Source organism: Sciurus vulgaris (genome assembly GCF_902686455.1).
Source record: "Sciurus vulgaris genome assembly, chromosome: 9".
In the NCBI taxonomy this organism is placed as follows: Eukaryota; Metazoa; Chordata; class Mammalia; order Rodentia; family Sciuridae; genus Sciurus; species Sciurus vulgaris.
In genome coordinates, this window is record NC_136469.1 from 31624033 (window position 1) to 31641350 (window position 17318).

A 17318-nucleotide genomic window follows, 5' to 3' on the forward strand; every position below is an offset into this window, starting at 1 on the left:
TGACCCATTGTACAGCGGGAACACGGGTCTTCTCATTCAAATACAATATAGATCACATTCTGTTCCATGAACATATATAGATGGGTACATCTGGATACATCCAAAGCTCAGAGCACTTTCACAAATCTTAATTAACTTACAGCATATTGTAAGAAGGAGTAAGGTTGCTACGTCTCCATTTTACTGATGGGTGAATGAGGTGGTACAATGGCTGCAAGACCCCGATCTGGCCAGTGTTAGAAGACCTAACACTGCCACAAAGCTCTTCCCAAAGGGGAATTAAAATACTCATCAACCTGAATTGATGCATTTGAATTTCAATTTTTATCCTCATATTTACTTATATGATTTATCTCACTGTATCTTTTTCTCCAAACTGCTATTTTAGAGGATAATAAAACATATCTAAATGGCTAAGTAATCATAAAAGTATTTCACAGAAGCTTATGATTTATTCTCCACAGAAAGTCAGAATTGGACATCATCTTGTTGCAGTTTTATAGACTTTTTCATTTTCTCCTTGTAGTTTCATCTTGGTGATTTGTATCTTGCCCACAGAACAAGAACAAACCTGTAGGTACATTATAAGCTCTTAAGATCTGAGCATGATAAAACAATTCTATCACTCTGAAGAAGGTAACTATGGCAATTAAATGATCTGTATGAGATGGGCACAGTGGCACACACCTGTAATCCCAGTGGCTTAGGGAGGCTGAGGCAGGAGGATTACAAGTTCAAAGCCAGCCTTGGCAACTTAGCAAGGCCCTAAGCAACTCAGTGAGACTCTGTCTCTAAATAAAATATAAAAAGGGCTGGGGATGTGGCTCAGGGGTTAAGTGCCCTGGGTTCAATTCCTGGTACAAAAAAAAAAAAAAAAAAAAAAAAAAAAAAAAAAATCCTTATAAGAGTAATGTTTGCCTCTTAGTTATATATTAGATATTTTCAGGTTGAAGCATAAACTTTCAACTCTTCTCTAGTTGCTGAGCTAAAACTAAACATGCAAAGCGTGCTCTAGAAAATTTTTTAAAAGTTTCACTTCTCTTTCTCCTGGCCTTCATGAGCTAATTTCTGAAGTTATACATTTTACAGACCTGTCTGTATCACCATTAGATAACAAATGTGAATTAACAGTAGTATAGCTAATCTCCAAATAATTTTGATACCAAAAGTAAAAGAAGTTCAGAGAAAGTGTAATGACCCCACCCTTCCTAGGGAAAAGGAAGTCCAATATCGTTGCTGGCTCTTTGCGGTTCCAAAATCCATGGATATTTGTCACCGCCTGCAGCAACAACTTGCACGGGTCTTATGGGTGGTGGAGTGGAAACTGAGGCACTTCTTTCTTTCTCTTTAGTGCACTGCTTTCTTGCTTGTTTATAGAGGATAGAGGAAATGAGGTTTACTTGCTTTGAGAGGAGAGAGAGAGAGACTTTGCTTATCAGAGAGAGAGACTGCTTAAGAGAGAAACTTGCTGTGCCTTAAAGTCCTGCATCCTGTGAACTAAGGGTACGTCCACCCAAGGTGCCCTAGTGATGCGTCTCAGTTCTCCGTTCTGGGATCTGCCTTCCGCAGCTGCCCCTAACTCGCTGCTGTGTTCTTTCTTCTGGCTTTTTTGGTAATGGCTGCTGTTTCTCTGTCTCGCTCCCCCTACGCTTATATCACCTCCAGGAGGCGGAGAGCAGGGCCACGCCTCTCATGCAAAGATTAGGCTAGACGCTCTGAGAACACATGTGCATACATTGTGTGCGTGGACAAGAAAATCACCTGAGTGTGCTTATGTCAATTAACCTCCTCGCTGCTGATGTGATCAGGCGCCATCCTGGCACCGCCAACATGGCACAGCCTCCAACACAATATACCTTTTAAGTTTTAAATAAAGGGGGTTCTGGGGAAGGAATGAATGGAATACATACCGTGGTGTTCTCCCTGAGAGGGGTTTTCGGGTCGCTCTGAAGAGGATATAACTGGTGACAACTGAGAACATTCCCCACATGGATAGAAACCGCCACCAGTAAAGCTTTATCGTGAAATACAAAGGGACGACCCACATCTGCAACAAGGTCACCAGCTGTCAGAGAAACAAATAGAAAATCTCCTTCAGTGACTGAGGATCTGAATGACATCTCCATTATTGCTTTTCTACAGTTGTCTTTTGGTACTGAGGATGGAACCCGGGCCTCTTGCATGCTAAGCACCAGCTCTGCCACCAAGGTAACCCTAACCCCAGCATATCCGTGACACTCAGAATCTGCTGTGGGGGAACTGCGCCATGCAACGGGTTCACCGTTCAACCATGAGCTGCTCCTGGACATGCCAAGCCATGGAGTGAATTGGTGCAACCATCTGACATTCAAATGGGAGACCATTCAGAATACCCATCTTCGGTCACCTCCCTTCATCTCACTATTTCAGGCAAAAGCCATTTGGGGCCTCAACAGTGATATGATTTTGGACATACAGGTCTCATTAGAATTATAAAATTAGGGATACTGATGCCTGTGCCAATCAAAGGAGATCCTGGGCAGGAAACGCAGAGAAGCACGCTGCATTACACAGAGCTCTCATGTGCCCATGTGAAAGTGCACAGCGGTGTCAAAGGAGGAAGTGGCGGTCAGTGACAGAGCAGCTCCAGGACCCGTTCTGCCTGCCGTCCCAGGGTGCTCTGCAGGCTAGCCACCTTGCTTTTGACCACTGGATCTGCATCTCACCAGTTTCCTTTTCTCTCTCTTCTTTAGTTGCTGGAACCTTTTCCAGGCAGCCCAACCTGTGGATTACGCTCTTTTCCTTCTCTGAATAACCCCTTTCTGGCGTTTGTGGACTGTCATTGACCTGAGTTCAAGGAACCTGCAGAGGGTCCTTTAACCTGGCCCCCATCCCAGGCTTAGGAAGCTGATGGGCTGTGTGGGTCACTGACTTGATAAGGTGCCATAGCAATAGTCCTTTTCAGAGAAGGCTAAGACCAGCCAGGCGCCTCTCTTAGGCGAGGCAGGCAGGTTTGGACAATAGCAGTGACCTCTGGTCTTTCATGTGTTACCACATTTAGACTAACTACCAGTTTTTTTTTTTTTTTTCTCAGAAGGAATATAAAGGGAACTGCAAAGAGGTTTTGTCTCCAAGTGTATTAGTTAATTAATTTTTAGTAGTACCCTGCAGTGCTCTGTTGAGGGTTCTGAGTCTGGATCCTAGTTTGGCAGTAAAGAGGCCCAGGACTGGTAAAGGACACCTGCCTGCGATGTGGGAAGGGTGGTTCGCCTTTGAATATCATCCTGAGTATAAAAAAGACCGATGCCATTTTTTTCCTAAAACATCTTAACCTTTGTGGTGAAAGGAGAAGGCTTAGGAGGAAAGTCTGTGTGTATATTTTTGGCTTCTTTAAATAAGGGCTTGACCTTGACTTGTAAGGTCATCAACAGAAACTACTGGACAGGTCTGCAAGATGTGAGCTGAAAAGACAACGTCACGGCCATCTGCTTTCATTGTTAGACAAGATGTTTCCCAGGTTCTTTGTTCTCATTTTGTTGCCCCATCCCTGAAAACTGAAGATCGGGAATCTTCAAATAGCTTTAGTCTTTCAGAGAACACTAAGATTGTTATTAAACATACGCATTTGAACAAATCTGATATGAATATGTGGAGAGTTCAGGGGGGAGAATCCTAAAATCTAATTTTTGTTTTGATTTTGAATTTCAGGAAATATTTTCATGGGAAAGGAAATATTCTTTTACTCTTTTCTGAATTAGTCAGATAATTGCTTTAATTTTCCATCCTATTGGGTGGGTGTGGCCCAAGTTAATGACTGAGTTACACTCTTTATTTATGACACCAAGATAAGTATATTTATACAAGTGGGAGAATTTTTACTCAAGGAAGCAGAATAGTTTTCATGAAGATCTGGAAACACATCTAGATGAGTAGGATTCAAGGTATACTGACCTCACACTCAGCATTAGCAATTCTCTGCTATTGGTAATACAATTTGCAGCCCCTTAGAAAGATCTCATCAGTATTTTTGGTCATTCATTTCATGCAGATGATTACAGAGATAGTTATCTATCTTAAATTATACATTCTCTAACTTTTTAAACTCTATTACTTTTGATATTAAAGGAGATAAGCATGATGAATTTCATCTTTCAAATTGGATCATCTGCCATTTGTATTTTTCATCTAATAACTTGATTCATTTTTATCTTTGCCCCATAAAAATGATGAGTTCTTTGAATAAAAGTTGAGTCAGTTCAATTTAATTCAGCAAAATGACTGTGCTTTTATATTTTATACTTTGGATCATGGGCCAAATTTCATAAGACTATCCATTTCTTCAAATCTATGGAGTTACAACCTATACAATAGTTTGGAGCTACAGTTGGGCTATACTTTTATAAAACAATTTCCCTCCCTGTGGATTGATAAGAATGAACCATTTCTAGAAGATCCCAAATTGCTCTTAGTTGATATCTGGATTTAATTAACAATGAATAACAATGTTCAATGTATAGGCACATTACTTTTTAAAATAGGCTTTGGAGATCAAAATGAAAGCTAAAAATCATTACAATGCATTAAATATGCAAATATTTAATTTCTCAACTATCTTTAAAGTGTATACCCAGCACCATATTTTCTCAACAAGCAAAGGAAAGGGTCAGCAAAGGAAATTTGCATTATGGATTCAATAGTTGTATGACAAGTCATTTTGAAATGAGGGCCATATTTCATAGCAATTGCAATGATTATCAATTTCCAGAGCAGTTAAAACTTCTCATTTTTAATAGTAACTGCCACATATGAAGTGTAGGAATGCTGTGCCTCATAAATAAACACATGAAAATGTGAAATCGAGGCACATACATGCAAAGGAGGAAGCCTGGCATCTGGAACACATTAAAAATGCCAGAGGGGTCACCATCTGGGCATGTGTGTATAAAACACATCTGCATTACTGGCGAAGGGCAGCCTGTGCATCTGGATCATATCACCCACGTTCTCCCCACCCATACATCATACCAGGGGGAATTTCCTGACGAATCAGATGGTGCTCAAAGGTACCATGTTTTTTTCCCTTGTTGCCATGCATGTGCATGTGAAAAGGACCGCAGATCAAGTCAAAATGAAGGTATCTTTCATTTGTCTAATCGTACAGAATGATGAACGCCATGCAATATCAAAAAGGGAAAGGAAGAATTTGTGCAATGCTCATTTCCTCTGCACTGCAAATAGCCAACTATTTGCAACCATTTGTGTGTGTGTGGACGGGGTTCAGGGAGAGCAGGGGGGATGCTCAGGGGTAAGCGGAAAAATATGATGGAAGTACATGACTCCAGGAGACATTGCGGCTATCAGAACAAAGGTAACAGATGAAAGTGTGGACCTAAATTCAGCAAGAAGAACATAAGAAATCTCTGTGCCCTTAGAAATTCAGTTGATCCATACTTCTATCTCCAAACCAATCCCCATAGTTGATTTTGCCATTTAACACTTAAAGAAGATCCTGTAATCTTGTGTACATATATAAGCACATATGTAAGAATGTATATATTTGTGCCTTGTCACATTTAAAAAAGATTTCCTACTGTTTCACGGCTATTAATAGACAGGAAGTTTGATTTAAATAGAGCAATGTTTCAATCTGTGACAAATTATTTGCCTGTGTATTGAGGCAAGTTAATAGTGTGTCTGAAACTGAAATTCTGTGGAGATAATTGTAAGACCTTCTTTTGATTTGAAGAGTAATAGGATTATTTCTTGGCACCTTGCTCCCTGCTTCCTACAAATACGAAAAGTAGGTGCACTTAAGGGAGGGTGGAGAGAGTGGTATTGAAATAAATTTTATTTTTAATTAAATGCTATTAAAAGCATTTGGAAATAATTTAACTTTGAAGCTCTGCCAATGTCTGCACCATATCAAGATTACCAGCTGGAACAAGAAAAATTCAAATATTCAGATGGTTGGTCTACATGGTGCTAAAAATGCAGCTATTTGGAAAAATGCAGGTATTTGGCTGTATCCCAGGCAAAATACAAATTATTCTCCTCCTACTCGCTTTCTATCTGCACTTTTTGGCATCACAAAAGAACAGTTAGTATATTTTTAAACTTTATTTTCTAAGTAAGTCATTTCCTTTGCTTTGGGTATTTATAATAAGCTGCTCTGAATTACATAGCTCCTACAGACCACAGAACATAATCTTTCTGGACAAATTCAGTGATTGCTTTAGAAGGGGGACATATTTGTGAAAAGTTTGTATCTGAAAATGTTCTGAGCTATATGAATTAGTGCCTCTCTTCTTAAGTATGTGGTCTGAATTATGCTTGAAATAATGTGAAAATAATACCTTCAGGTTATAAATAATTTGTACCAGTAGCAATACTGTCAGCATACAGAGATATTCACACGGGTGTGCATTTCTTACCTTTTTTCCTAATTTCCATCCTTGTGTAAATATAAACTCCCACTCTATTGGCAAATAACCTGGCTTCCATTATGTGTCATCTATTTACTTAATTGTTCCATTCCAGTATACACATACAGCTCTGTTAGGACTGCTAAGCCCTTCTCCCTTGGGAAATAACTTTATCAACTAGAGTACAGTGCTTATGTGCAGTTCCCATTGCCTTAAATTTCAGATGGTTCATTTCCAGAGTTACTTAGATCTGTACCCCCACCCTCACTTACCATCCTCTTCATCAAAGTTGTTTCAGACCCTTGTAATGCAGTTAGATTCTTTTGTCACAGTCTGCATTTCTCCCAGAGATTCTCCAACCTCCTGACTGACTTTTTAAATGTCCATACTTTAAGGTCCACTTTTGGCAACATATAGTCTATGGGACTTGACAAATGCATCATGTCTCATTCCACAATTACATTATCAGACAGAATAACTTCACTGCCCTGCTCACACCCCTTCTTCCCTATGAAACACTGGCAACCACGGATCAATTTACTGTATGGTTTTATTTTTCAGAATGTCATATAATTGGAAATGTGCAGTATGTAGCCTTTTCATACTGGTTTGGATTCCTGAGGTTTCTTCATGTCTTTTCATGACCTGACAGCTTCTTTCCTTTTATTGTTGACGAGTATTTCACTGCATGGTTGTACCCTAGTTTCTTGTATATTCAGCTTTTAAAGGACATCTTAGTTGCTTCCGATTTGAGTGACCATGAATAAAGGTGCTGTAAGTATTTGCATGCAGGTTTTTGTGTGCACATACATTCTTCATTTCAATGGGGTAAATATCCACTACAGTGACAGTTGGAACATATGGTAAAACTATGATTAGCTTTGTAGGAGACTATCAAATTTCCTCAAAAATTGCCTTCCTAATTTTTTATTCTCAACAAGAGCTCCTGATGTTCCACATTCTTATTAACATTTGATATTGTCAGGTTCTTGGATTTTAGCCATGTATTTGTATCTCATTGTTTTACTTCGCAATTTCCCATGACATATGCTGATGAGCTTCTTTTCATATACTTACTTGCTATCTGTACATCTTTTTTGATAAGGTGTCTTTTCAGATCTTTTGCCATGTTTTAAATTAGTTGCTTTTTTTAGGTTGAGTTTTAAGTATACTTTGGATATCAACCTGTTATTTAAAATGTTTGATTGCAAATATTTTCTCCCAGTTTGTGGCTTGTTTTTAATTATCAGTATCTTCCACAGAATAGTTTTTAATTTCAATAAAATCCAACTAACCAATTTTCTTTCATGGATTATGCTTTCAATGTCATGTCTAAACACTTGTCACCAAACCCAAGTTCAGCCAGATTTTTTACCTGTCATCTCCTGAAAGTTTTACATTTTACATTGAGATCAAAGATCCATTTTGAGTTAATTTGTGTGAAAAATACTGATTTCATATCAAGATTAATTTTATTTTTTTGCATATGGAAGGTCAATTGTTCCCTCACCATTTGGAAAGACTCTTCTTTGTCTGTGGAAGTATCTCTGATTCTTTGTCATGGAATGAGTTGACCATGTATGGGTCTATCTGTGGGCCCTTCATTTTAGGCCAGCAATCTAATGTCTATTATTTGCCAATACCACACTGATTACTGCTGTACCTGTACAGTAAGTCTGGAAGTTGTTTAGTGTTATTCCTTCCACTTTACTTTTCTTCAGTGCTATATTATCTATTTTGTGTCTTTTACTTTTCTATATAAACTATAGAATCATTTTGCTTTGTTTCATATACACAGACTAGTTTACCAGAATTTTGATTTGGTTCACCTTGAATCTATAGATCAATTTGGGAGGACTTACTAGCTTAACGGTATTGAATCTTCCAATTCATGAATACAGAATATCTTTCCATTTATTTTAGAACTTCTTGGTTTTCTGCATATAGATCCTGTACACATTTTGTTTGAGTTATACTTGAGTATTTCCCTTTTATAGTGTTTTAATACAAATTCCAATTGCTTGTTGCTAGTAAATACGAAATTAGTCGATTTTTGTATATTGATCTTGTGTCTTGTGACTTTGCTATAGTCTCTTCTTAGTTCCAGGAGTTTTTGTTGATTCTTTGGGGTTTTCTATGTAGACAATCATGTAATCTGCAATGAAAGATTTTTTTTTTTCTGCTTCATTCCCAATCTGTATACTTTTTATTTCCTTTTTTTTATTGCACTACCTGTTCCCAGTACAATGTTGAATAGAAGTGGTGAGGAGACAGTCTTCCCTTTGTTTTTCTGTTTGTTTTAGGGGGAAAGCATCTAGTTGTTCACCAGTAAGTATGTTATCGGCAGGTTTTTTGAAGGCATTCTTTATCAAGTTGAGGAAGCTACCCCTATTTACAGTTTGTTGAGAATTTTTATATAAATGAGTGTTGGACCTTGTTCAACACTTTCTCTATGTCTATTGATAAGCAATATGACTTTCTTCTAAAGAATTTCAATATGATTGATTACATACATTGATTTTTAATTGTTGAACTAGCTTTTCATACAGGGGATAAATCTCATTTGGTCAAAGTGTATAATGTTGTTATACATTATTACATTGGATTTGCTCATATTCAGTTGAGGGTTTTTGACTTTATGTTTGTAAGAGATATTGGTTTATACTTTTCCCTTTCTTATAATTTGGTTTTGACAGGAGAGTAATTCTGGCATCAGTGAATGAGTTTGCTTCTAACTCATTCAAGAGAATGTAGAAAACAAGTATTATTTCTTCTTTAAATGTTTAGAAGGATGGCTATAATACTAATTTCTTTAAAAAATTTTAATATATGGTAATTTTATATATTATATAGTGATAACTAATAATTATGAGTATTATTATGCTATATATTAATACATTACTAATAAATTAGCGGGGGCTATAATATCAAATCATGGAAATAAACTTTATTATATGGCCCATCACAGAAAAGAGCCAAAAACTGCATGAATCATAAATGTGTTCAGAGTTCTCGGCAGGGCTGGGAGGTCCCACATAATCTTAGGTGCCAAGAGAAATAATTTAAAAGATGGATGGGCTTTTTAGGCCACATTTGTGGAAATATGTCCACTAAAATCCAGCCCAAAGACACTAAACTGGGTAGTACCTTTGGTCAGGTTTTTAAAAAATACTGTTCATGTGGGGTACAATAAGAAAGCAGTGTCAGGATAAGCTGCCGGTGCTCTGGGAACTGTTTCCAGCTCAAATGGGTGCAGATGTCACTGAGGCTTCCTGAAATGGCTGTGCTCGGATGCCTGGCCCTGGAGGTGAATCTCCAAGAAGGGATGCAAAATGTAAGTTAAAGTCAAGGCTCCATCTTGGGAAAACTTGGCCTCACATACTGGCTCTCAGCTTGAGCAATGAGTATCACAGAGACATGCAGAGGAAAGAGGCTACTCAACTTACTCCTTTGGGACAATGTCAATAATAGATGGGCTCATGGGCAAAGGAGTGGAAAATATTCCAAAGTCTGACCAAGTCTCTAAGCTAATGCAGCAGTGTCCCAGTAGGGCCACCATGAGACCCAAATCTGTCCTTGATTTCTGTGGAAGTACCTCCTGGCTTTGTCAAAGTGCCAGACAACATCATCTCAAGAGAGGCCATGATCACAGTCACTTGGTCATCTCCAGGGTGATCCTTAGGATCACAGAATCCTCTAGGTAGCCACAAAACAGAGGAGCTGTGCAATACTTGGGAGCAAAACAGGGGTGATGGAGGGGGTCTGGGAGGCTGCCAAAAGCAACATCTCTTGGAGACATTCCAGGTGGTACAGCTGGCAAGTGACAAGGGGAAATGACTCACATGCTCCAGAGAACTGTTGTGATCAGGTTCCAAAATGTCAGCCTGGGTCCAGCATAGGCTGAGTCATTAGGATCAGGCCCAATGATAGTCATGTGTCTTCACAGAGGTATTGCCTGCTGGGCACATCTGTCTGTGGTCAGGTGTGAGGCCGGTGTGTGAGGTCTACACTTACCAGTGTAATGACACATCCTTAGAGTTGACACAGGAGCAACTTCTTCAAACACAAGACAAGGACAGAGACCTTTTGTCTGTCCATTCAAATGCCATCAAATAAAGACTGCAGAGGAGTGGTGTGGCACTGTAAGCCAACTGGATCATGTGGCATTGTTTCCTCCCAAGGGTGGGGGTTTCCAAGGCCAAACTCACACCTGTTACCATCGAGGAACTTTTTTCCCATTTCTAATCTAGAGATAATTATCGGTTATAAAGAAAAGAAAGAATATAGCTATGAACTAATTTCTCAGGAATCTGGTTCCTTTTTACATAAGAATTCCAGAAATTGTACCTTAGTTATTTTGCAGATAGGGAAACTATAACGAAGATATATTTAAATAGCTTCTCTTTGATATGAGAATGAATAACTAGCAAGGTTTGATTCTAAGCTCTTTCATTTAAAAATATTAGCCAAGTACAATATGAAGGGTGATTATTTTAATTGACATGACAAAAACAAAATGAAATGAGATTTCTGTTCAATAAAATGTTTAAAATTTCCTAAACTTAAATTTTATACAGTATAGAGAATTATTTTAAACCCTGTACTTCACAGGAAATAATGTTTATCATGGGTAAAAATACACAAAAAATCCTGGTCTCGGCTAAGACTTATTTCACAGGGACGTCTTCTTAATATAGTGATCTGTGTGAGATCCACTGTCATGAAGTGTGTCCTTTGTGAGGTCTCCATTTAGGCCATGCTTGAGTCTATGGTTCTCAAAGAATGGTCCCAGAACCAGCGGCAGCTTCAGCGCCACCTGGGAACTTGTTAGATGTGTAAATTATTGGATCAGAAACTGGGGGTGGACCTAGGAATCTGATTTAACAAGCCCTGCAGGTGATTGTGATGCACCCCAGGATCTGAGAACCACTGCTCTAGACCCTGCAGTGGCAAGGTCTCAAGTCCAAGAAGGACCAGAGCATGACTCAGCCCTGAAGTAGGAAAGTTCCAGTGGTAATGCCGCAGTGGGATGGTTCTGTGACAATGAGATACTTCTTTGTGTTGATGAGGTGTTTGCTGTGGACACATTTCCATGGATATGCGTAAGGACAAGAGACCTGCTAATATTTATTTATGACTACTTATTTATTGCTGATGAAACAACATGAGAGGGCTGGGTCTATAGCTCAGTGGTAGAGTGACTGCCTTGCACGTGTGAAGCACTGGATTCAATCCTCGGCACTGCTTGGAAATAAATGAATAAATAAAGATATTGTGTCCATCTACCACTAAAAAAATATTTTAAAAAAAGGATCAACATGAGACAGCCTCATCAATCTTTCTTTTCCTGAGTCGTTGGCAGAAGGCATTCATACACAAAAGAAAAATTGGTTTCACTCAAAGCAGGCTGTCTCAACTTGCTGCGATTGACGTTTGGGCCAGATAAGTTTTACTCAGGGGAGCTATCCTACATTGTAGGAAGTTGACCAGAATCCTTGGACTCTATCCACCAAATGCCAGTAGCAGTTCCCCTCCTCCACCCTGATCCCCCATCTAAATCATGACCATCGGGAATGTCTCCAGGCACTATCAAATGTCTCTTGGGGGCAAAATTGTTCCTGGTTAAGAACCACTGATTTAAGCCAAAGCAGTCCCTCAGAGTGGTCACAAAGGAGCAATGTGGCAGTGAAAAGACAGTCAGTTGACAAGCTGGGGCAGGCTTCCAGCAGCCAGGGGCGACTCACATTGTAGGACCGGCCATGCCTCTGTCTCCACTGCACCAGCACTACCTGGGCGATGACCAGGGTGCAGAGGAAGATCAGGATCATCTCCACGTGCATGGACTCATGGCCCCGGTGCATCTTGTACATCCTCTCCTGCTGCAGACTGGAACCAGCAAATGAGGTCATCTGAAAAAGCCCTCAACCTTTGCACATTTAGCAAAAGAGAAAATAATAGATTGGGCTCATAGGAAGACGAGGATTTCAAAAGCAGATGGTAAGCTTTGGTTACAATGCCTCTCTCGATTTCTCCCCTTCCCCTTCCCCTTAGGTTTGGGAAAAGGACAGTGGATTCTATCAGCAAAACCAGTTCCTCTCAGCTCTTTGCTTTCCCATGTGATTTTGAGATCAGTTTTTTTTTTTTTTTTTTTTCAAATTAAGTAATGAAGTTGAAAAGCATGATGGGCCCTGGGAAGACAGGTTCTAGTCCCTTATGGGCCACTTCATCGACTCTTATCCTTGGAAAGTCATTTATCCTCAGTTTCCTCATCTGTAAATTTAAGATAATCCCTCTATAGCTCATGGTACTTATGATGTAGGACTGTAAAGCACATGTTATTTATAGCTGCATGAGGAAAAATAAACTTTATTAGGTTGAGTCATATGAAACTGCCATTTTCTGAAAGTCAAAAGCAGTAGAATGTTGGTAATTTCCATCATTTTTTGCTAAAAGGATATTCTGCAGAAGGAGCTGGTGCCTAAATGGGAGCATATTATCCAGGGGGCAACTGAAAGATCCAGAGTGAGCTTGTGTATAAATTATTATACAACTATTATAGGAAGACAGAATAGGGGTAAGCATTTTCTTAGAGTGCACAAACATCCAGCTGATAGCTGGATTTTCAATTTTAAAAATTTTCGAACACTTAATTTTTCACAGTGCTAGAGAAAGTGACTAGAATCATATGGCATCTGGTTTGAAGTCCTAGAACAGAAGTAACTTTGAAGAAAACCTACAGCGGTGGTTCTTGACTTTTACTGTCACTTAAAACCATTAGGGAGTTCTAAACATCCCAGTACCCCGGATCAATCAAGTGATCTTTGCTGGGTGTTATGAGCTGAACTGGGTCCTCCACCTCCAGAACTTATGTGTTAAAGGTTCATCCCTGTGTCACCCTGCCAGTCCAAACTCACCAACGCCTTGATCTTGGGCTTGGAGCCTACAGAACTAAGACAAAATAAATTTCTGTTATTTAAGCCGCCCAATCTGTGCCATATTGTCATGGCAGCCTAGCAGACTAATACAGATGTTCAGGATGGCAACTAGCCATTGGTAATTAATTTTTTAAATTTAAATTTATTTTGAACTGATACATAAGAACATAAAAATGTGGAGAGGAATGGGGAACCATATGATGTTTTGATAGACGTCTGCACAGTGTGATGTTTAAGGCACCAGTGATTTTTAAAGCTTTCCACAGAATTTTAAGGGGCAACCAAGATTGAGAGCCAGCCTCTGGCCTAGAGGAAGAGAGAGGCCCAGATCGAAGGTTAGAGAAAGAGGGAAATTTATGAATAATTCCATTAATAAAGTCCTCTAATTCATAAAGATTCCTATTAATTCCTATTAGTTCATTAAAATTAATCCCATTAATTCATAAACATTCATAAACCTTCTCTCACCAGGAGTGGAGCAGCACCATAGTCACTTAAAAGTGAACCTTTCATTTAGGATTGGTGATAGTGTGCAGTTAGTGTCTCAATCTGAGAACACAGTAAGGGACTATTCTGTGCCAAAAGACTGGTTTTTTTAAAGGCACTTGATAGGTGTGCAGTTGGGTCGCTCCCCTATCAGCATTTCTATGGAGCCTGAAGTAAGGACCCTTCAGAAAAGGGCCCCATGCAAATCCCAGGGGTGCCCCCTGCTGGAGAAGGCGTAGAAATGAACCAGTAAATATTCCTGCTTCACTCCAACTCTTGGACTCTTTGAATGTTACTGCTGGAAGGCATAAATAGGTAGACTGAAAGCCTTTCATTCATCAAGAGAAGAAGCTGGAGTCTAGATCAGGCAATCGACTTGAATAAAATGACATAACTTTTAGTTTCCGTTGAAAGCTGCATTCAGGAGACAGGAATGATTTCTAGAAGCTCACATAAAAAAAGAAAAAATGCATTTGTTCCTCAAAAGAAATGAAAGTGAAAAAAAACGAAAAGGGTGCAAGAGGTTAGTTATGGTTTTTACACACCAGAATCCAAAATAAATATTAATATTCTATGTAATTAATGGACTTCCAATTAGGTCATGTAGATAGAGGAGTGAATTCATCATTGATCTAAAACAGGACTTGCACAGATAGACAACAAAATATGCTTTATGATATTAATTCATTTTTGTGTGTACATGTGTATATGTACATACAAATATACACACATATTAAAAGCACATCAAATGGGTTAACCTATGCAAAAGAACTTTGAGGATCATAAATTAACATGCAAATGTAATAAGTATTTCCTGTTTTGAGTAGGGATACATTCATAATTGATTACTATATTGCAAAAAGGGAAGAAATCATTCCTTTTCTCGCATGTGGTGTTTACAGTGCCCAACAGTCCCAGCACATAAACAAATTCATATGTATCACATGCCTAAAATAAATAGCCCCTCGATATTGCCATATTTTGAAAGAAATGTTAATCCAGCTTTGTGGGACTGCATGGATCACAAAGCAAACACATGAATTCCTTGCAGACTTGGTTTGAAGTACCTTTCTGCTGTAGACACACAGCTGCCTTAGTCCACCTTCTTTATCCCAGGGCATATACAAATGAAATGATGCCTTCATTCAGTTTCTCAAACTGTTAAGATAGGAATCTAATTTATTAATAAAGCAATTATAAAAAATACCAGTCACTTACTTCCACTCATCATCCGCAGAAAGTTTTGTGTGAGAGATCTGAAAAACATTAAAAGCACCCTGGTTAAAAATCTCATTTTTCTCAGCTTTTATTTTATAGCTTATATTTTAAAGCATTATATGAGAAACCCAAACTGTGAAAACCAGCTATATTCCCTAGTACTGGAATAATTTAGGATGAAAATTCTAATAAAATAAAATACATGTTACATTGCACATTGTATCAAAACATCGTATTACCCCGTTAATGTGTACATTTATATTTTATGTATCGGTTCAAAATAAATTTAATTTAAATTTTAAAAAATTACTGAAGGCTAGTTCCCACCTTGGAAATCTGTATTTGTCTGCTAGGCTGCCATGATAATATGGCAGAGACTGGACGGTTTAAATAACATAAATGTATTTTGTTGTAGTTCTGTAGGCTCAAGGATCAAGGATCAAGGCATTAGTGAGTTTGGGCTGGCAGGATGAAGTACTAGGGATGAAGCCTTTAACTTTATCTGGGGGTGTTACAAAACAGAAACAAAACAAACAAATGAATAACAAGAACAAAACACCAGTGATCAAGTCATTGTTGATAAATATTTGGTTCTACTCGTAAGTCGGAGAACAAGATGCAGTTCCACTCCTGCCCTGTGTTCTGGCAGATCACTCACGGTTGTAGAGAGTGGCCTCCCCATAGGTACAGCCACTTTGGTTCCTAGGCTATGATGTATGAATTCAGTATCCGTTAAAAAAAAAAAAAAAATCTGTTTTGTTGATGTCTTAAATAATGCCAGTGAGGGAACATGGCTCCAAGTTCAAGGTTTTAGAGACTGAGCTGACCAAAGGCTTCTGTGTCCTCCTGAAAAATGAGGCATCATTTTGAAGGGGTGACTCTGGCCTTGTGCCCTAGCTGATTGAGCTGGCAGCACCGAGCCATTCCCAGGACAGAGTCCCTCCATGTGCTGCTTTCCTTGGTTACTGCTAACCTACTATATTTGGTTATTTGAAATCCTGGACAGTAGTCACCAGAAAGACACAATCTTACAACTTTCACAGAGAGCACAGACAACCTAGTCCCTAGTCCAGTAGTGTTAAAAGATACTGTTTGAAAGCCCAAATCCCCAAAGATGGCAAAGAAAAGGGAAAGCAAATAAAATACCTGTTAAACGAACCTCATATTAACCAGATTTGTCCCCTATTTTTTCCTTCAAATGGTGTAAGCAATCTGGGAAGAGAGAAAGAAACAAATGCCATCTATGACTCATCTAGGATTTCTCTGATTGGAGCTAAAGGCTCCATGAGAACATCTATGCTTCTGTCAGAGGCATGAAGACAGAACGAGGCTTCAGAGGCTTCAGATGACAGGGTAAGAGTCACAGACAGGCTTAGGACAGACTTGGACAATGCCAGGAAAAGAGGACATAGGTGGTGCTGTGACTGAGGCTGGCAGCTTCTCCGTGGCTCCCTATCCACAGGTGATCCCACAGGTGGGTCTTATTACTCAGATGGAGGTCACAGCAGTGGGGCTCACGTGAGAATTAGTGAGTTAGGACGATGGTGGTGGTGGTGGTGGTGATGGTATTCTTAGAGACAGCTCTTGTCTAGTTATAGTTCCCAGTAGTACAGTATTTTCCCCTTAGGATGGGTTCCAATTTGGGGAAAATATTTTGTGATATATTACTTTTCAAGTCCATTTGAAATCCTATGAGGATTTACGTTGGAAATGAAAAATGACACTCAAGTTCATCTGGAAATATAAGCATATAAGGATAGCCAGGAAAGTTTAGAAGAATAAAGACTAGGGCCTTGGCTTACCAGACTCTGCAATCCAGAATAAAGCCTCGGAAATCAAGTGAAAGCAGAAGATGAGTGAACAGAACACAGAGTCCAGGAACAGACTCAACTGCACATGACAGATAAGTCACTTCAAATCAAAGAAGGAAAATGTACTGTTCAATACACGGCGCTGGGACAACTGGCTAGGCATTTGGGAAAAGACAAAGCTGGATCCGTCTATATCACACTCCTTGTTTCAGAATAAATTTCAGATGGATCAAATATTTAACTGTAAGGAAGAAAATCTTAAGAGCACTAGAAGAAAATATGGGTAAACATTTTTATAATACTGCAGTGGAGAGGCATTTCTAAGTATGATGCAGAGTACAGAAATGATAAAGTAAAAACAATAAACAGATTTTGAGGACATAAAAGTTGAATATGATCATCTCGAAAGACAAACTGGGGAAAACACAACCTATGCAAGAAGAAGAAAGTCAATAAATTAAATATAA

General features: G+C 38.9%; 1 protein-coding gene across 6 annotated transcripts in view; it reads right to left on the reverse strand.

The window, feature by feature from the left end:
• Positions 1 to 17318, reverse strand: part of RNF175 (ring finger protein 175) — a 44883-nt gene that overhangs the window by 20464 nt on the left and 7101 nt on the right. For 4 of the 6 annotated variants that reach the window (XM_079153447.1, XM_079153445.1, XM_079153448.1 and 1 more), the window contains 3 exons: positions 15041 to 15078; positions 12146 to 12287; positions 1911 to 2065 (listed from right to left, as the gene is read on the reverse strand). In XM_079153447.1, coding sequence (XP_079009573.1) covers positions 1911 to 2065; positions 12146 to 12271 — 281 coding nt within the window. In that variant the 5' untranslated portion in view covers positions 12272 to 12287; positions 15041 to 15078. Of the gene's footprint in view, positions 1 to 1910; positions 2066 to 12145; positions 12288 to 14889; positions 14981 to 15040; positions 15079 to 15367; positions 15388 to 17318 lie in introns of those variants that run through there. The other 2 variants (XM_079153450.1, XM_079153449.1) reach the window with 2 other exon arrangements.